The 2,900-nt window shown below is 36.4% G+C and overlaps 1 protein-coding gene across 1 annotated transcript; it reads left to right on the top strand.

Annotated features, from left to right (window-relative positions):
- The first annotated feature begins 980 nt into the window (after window positions 1–980).
- LOC114355517 (uncharacterized) lies at window positions 981–2,542 on the top strand. The gene is made up of 3 exons (XM_028308401.1): window positions 981–1,166; window positions 1,447–1,591; window positions 2,377–2,542. Exons 1-3 carry the CDS (start codon window positions 1,097–1,099, stop codon window positions 2,525–2,527), a joined length of 366 nt encoding a protein of 121 aa, XP_028164202.1. The 5' UTR covers window positions 981–1,096; the 3' UTR covers window positions 2,528–2,542.
- The last annotated feature ends 358 nt before the right edge of the window (window positions 2,543–2,900 follow it).

The raw sequence follows: 2,900 nt of genomic DNA, 5'->3' as shown, positions 1-2,900 counted from the left end.
TCTTACTGTGAATGGAACGTTCATTTCTAGGTCGTTGCATTAATTAATCACCACAAGATCACTGGTGCTGCCTGCAATCGACGTCATTGATCTGATTTATGTCTAGATCACGCACCGTTCTACTACTTATAGTTACTTACTGCGGCCACGGGAATCTTCTCAGTTACGCGCCGTGGCGAACCCTGCCTTTGCTCTTGGAGTGGGCAAGTCATACACAGCTAACAGCTTCTGGCCCTAGGGGTATAAGTCAGATTGTATGAACTAGCTCCTTCAAAGAGATTTCCAGGGCGGGGGGTACCTTGGTACGCCCATGGGATAGCTCTACAACGTCTCTTTTTGAAGAGAATAAAGGTTGCACTACGCACATTCTAAGCTAATTCTGATAAAAGTGTTTCCGATCATAAATAGGTAGGGTAGTTTAGTTATGACGATAGGATGGGCGGAGGCGCGCCCGCTAAAGACATTCCGATTTCCGTGCTGTAACCGACCGATACCCATAAGAGAAAAGCCGCGAGCAGAAGCTAGAAATACAATAAACAATAGGTTACATAATAGGATTAAATTCACACACTACTATTTTTTTGTATCACTATGCCAAAGTAGGACGAAAATTGTGCCGAACGGGAATCGAACCGTGTCCTGTGCAATGTGATAATTCCGCTACTACACCATTGGGCGGTCATTAATAACAAAAGGGACTACTATTGTGTTGAATTTGTTTCTTAGTCAACTGATAATTAACTACTAACTATTGCCCTTGACCGGCAAAATTCAAGAGAAGTCTAACACGAACGAACAATAACTCAGTATTTAAAGAGATTATTAAGTCATAACACTTACCTTCCATCCGTTTGAGCTGATATAAACCAAATTACGTTTACTTACACCGAAAATATCAGGAAACCGCCCTTTTTATCATCACTGACAAACAGTTAAATCTATGACTGTGCTTTTGGTATTTATGAGACACGACTTATCAGATGATTTTCAGTAAATAAACAGTAAATACCTGTGACTATGAATAGTACTTTTATACCGGTATAAATATGATGTTTCGTGACAAACTCGTCATAGTCGGTGCAGTAATTATAACAAGATGAAGTCCCTTTTCGTTATTTTAGAGACGGTTACATTAGTGTTAGTGGTTAACGGAATTGACACAACGCGTGAGTGAATGTTTTTAATGTGTTTTCTAATTTTCTAAATGTTAAACTTATTTACCTAATTAATATAAAATCATGTAATTTGTAAATTTTTTCTATCACAACTGTAATAGTTATTACCTAATTTAACTTGAAGTCCTGAAATCAACTGAAAAATCGTTACATTTGAATGTTTAAATTCCGGTATATTTGAAATTCAGCTTGATCCCTTCAGTATTTTGGATCATGATAGAGCAAGTTACCAGTAACTTGGATCATACAGAATTTTGAACATTTCTTCTAGCAAAGAACACTTTAGAGGAGAATCTGTTAACTCTACTGACGAAATGGAGAGCCGGGGAAAGAGGACCATTTTCATTTCCACTCCCTTCGCTCGATGAAATTAACATACCAGCGGTAAACGGAAATTATGATGGATATGGAGTGAGGTAAGTAGAAGACACTTACTTACTGAGATGTTTTAAAAGTGGTATCAAATTGTTCAGCCAAATGTCTTAGAAATAGTATTTAGTTTAATTTTGGAAAGGTAGTAGGGAGATTTTGTTGCAATTTTAGCTCTACTTAAGTTTATAGTTCAATCAAACACGCATTCGGCATAGAGATAACGTGCAATTTTAATCTTGTTTGCTAACGAATGTCATAATCATATTGTCATTGTTGAAATGATCCAGCCAGACACACAGTCACTATTAATTTATGCAAATCAAAGACAGACACACAACAACAACCTATACTTGTACTTCCCTTGATTATTTACCCTACTTTATTGTATTTTATTGTAATGACTTACTTACCTACTATTTACTTATTCGAATGTAAATGATATAGCTATCAGTCAGTTAGACTTAGAGAAATTCAACTCTTGCCTATATCAGCTATGCTGACGACACCACCTATATAAGAAAGTAGGTACTTACTTCTTTTAGTTTTTTTCATACGCATGGTTTTATTTTTATATTAATTTATCAACTAAGTACAATTATTAAAAAAAAACACGTAAAGAAGTAAAAGTTGGTAACAAAATAATTATCGGCCAAGATGAAAAATCATTTAGGTATCGACTGAAAGATAATACATTATGATAGGAAACACCTGCAGTGATTGTTTTTTATTTTATTTTTAGAGGCATACCTATAAGTATTAGGTTAAACAAAATATTTATAAGGTTTAGGATGCTGCACCTGCCTAGTTCTAAATGACTCGTTCTTTTTAGAATATCATACGAAACGACTCAGCTCAAGCTGGTTGGTTTGAAGAATTTCTCTGTCGAGGCGCTGGATGCATCTGAAGCCAGCCTGAAGGCCTCCGGGACCATCACTATACCGATCCTTACTCTTAGTGCAGGTATTGGACTCTTCTCTTAACGTACACTAGGTCGTCAATCAAATAATCAAAGTACAGTCATCAGCAGCCCCCCTAGACAAAACGCACTTTTTGTTCGAATCGAAAATCGAATCCGTCAAAACTCCATACAAAAAAGGGGCTTTTCGACCACTTTTCGACTGGTTTTGCGATTATAATTTGCACTTTGTCTAGACCCACAGCTAATCAATATTTTTATTTTTATTTGTCGCAAAACAGAACAGCATCTATTAAAACCGTGCAAGGTTAAGACACCACAGTGTTTTGTTTTACTTTGAGGTGTCTCTACTCCTACAATATTTTCAATTTTATTTTGATGACAATAGGTAGGCCAGCCAGCTGCCAGACACGTCAGACTCAGATTTTACCAGATTT

The sequence above is a fragment of the Ostrinia furnacalis genome, unplaced genomic scaffold (genome assembly GCF_004193835.3).
Source record: "Ostrinia furnacalis isolate ACB-3 unplaced genomic scaffold, ASM419383v2 OfSCF2415, whole genome shotgun sequence".
NCBI classification, from domain to species: Eukaryota; Metazoa; Arthropoda; class Insecta; order Lepidoptera; family Crambidae; genus Ostrinia; species Ostrinia furnacalis.
This window is presented reverse-complemented; position numbering and strand designations above follow the sequence as displayed.

Coding starts and splice junctions, on each gene's coding strand:
- LOC114355517 (XM_028308401.1), top strand. CDS start 1,097: ATGAAGTCCCTTTTCGTTATTTTAGAGACGGTTACATTAGTGTTAGTG. Junction 1,167..1,446: donor TAACGGAATTGACACAACGC/GTGAGTGAATGT, acceptor CATTTCTTCTAG/CAAAGAACACTTTAGAGGAG. Junction 1,592..2,376: donor TATGATGGATATGGAGTGAG/GTAAGTAGAAGA, acceptor CGTTCTTTTTAG/AATATCATACGAAACGACTC.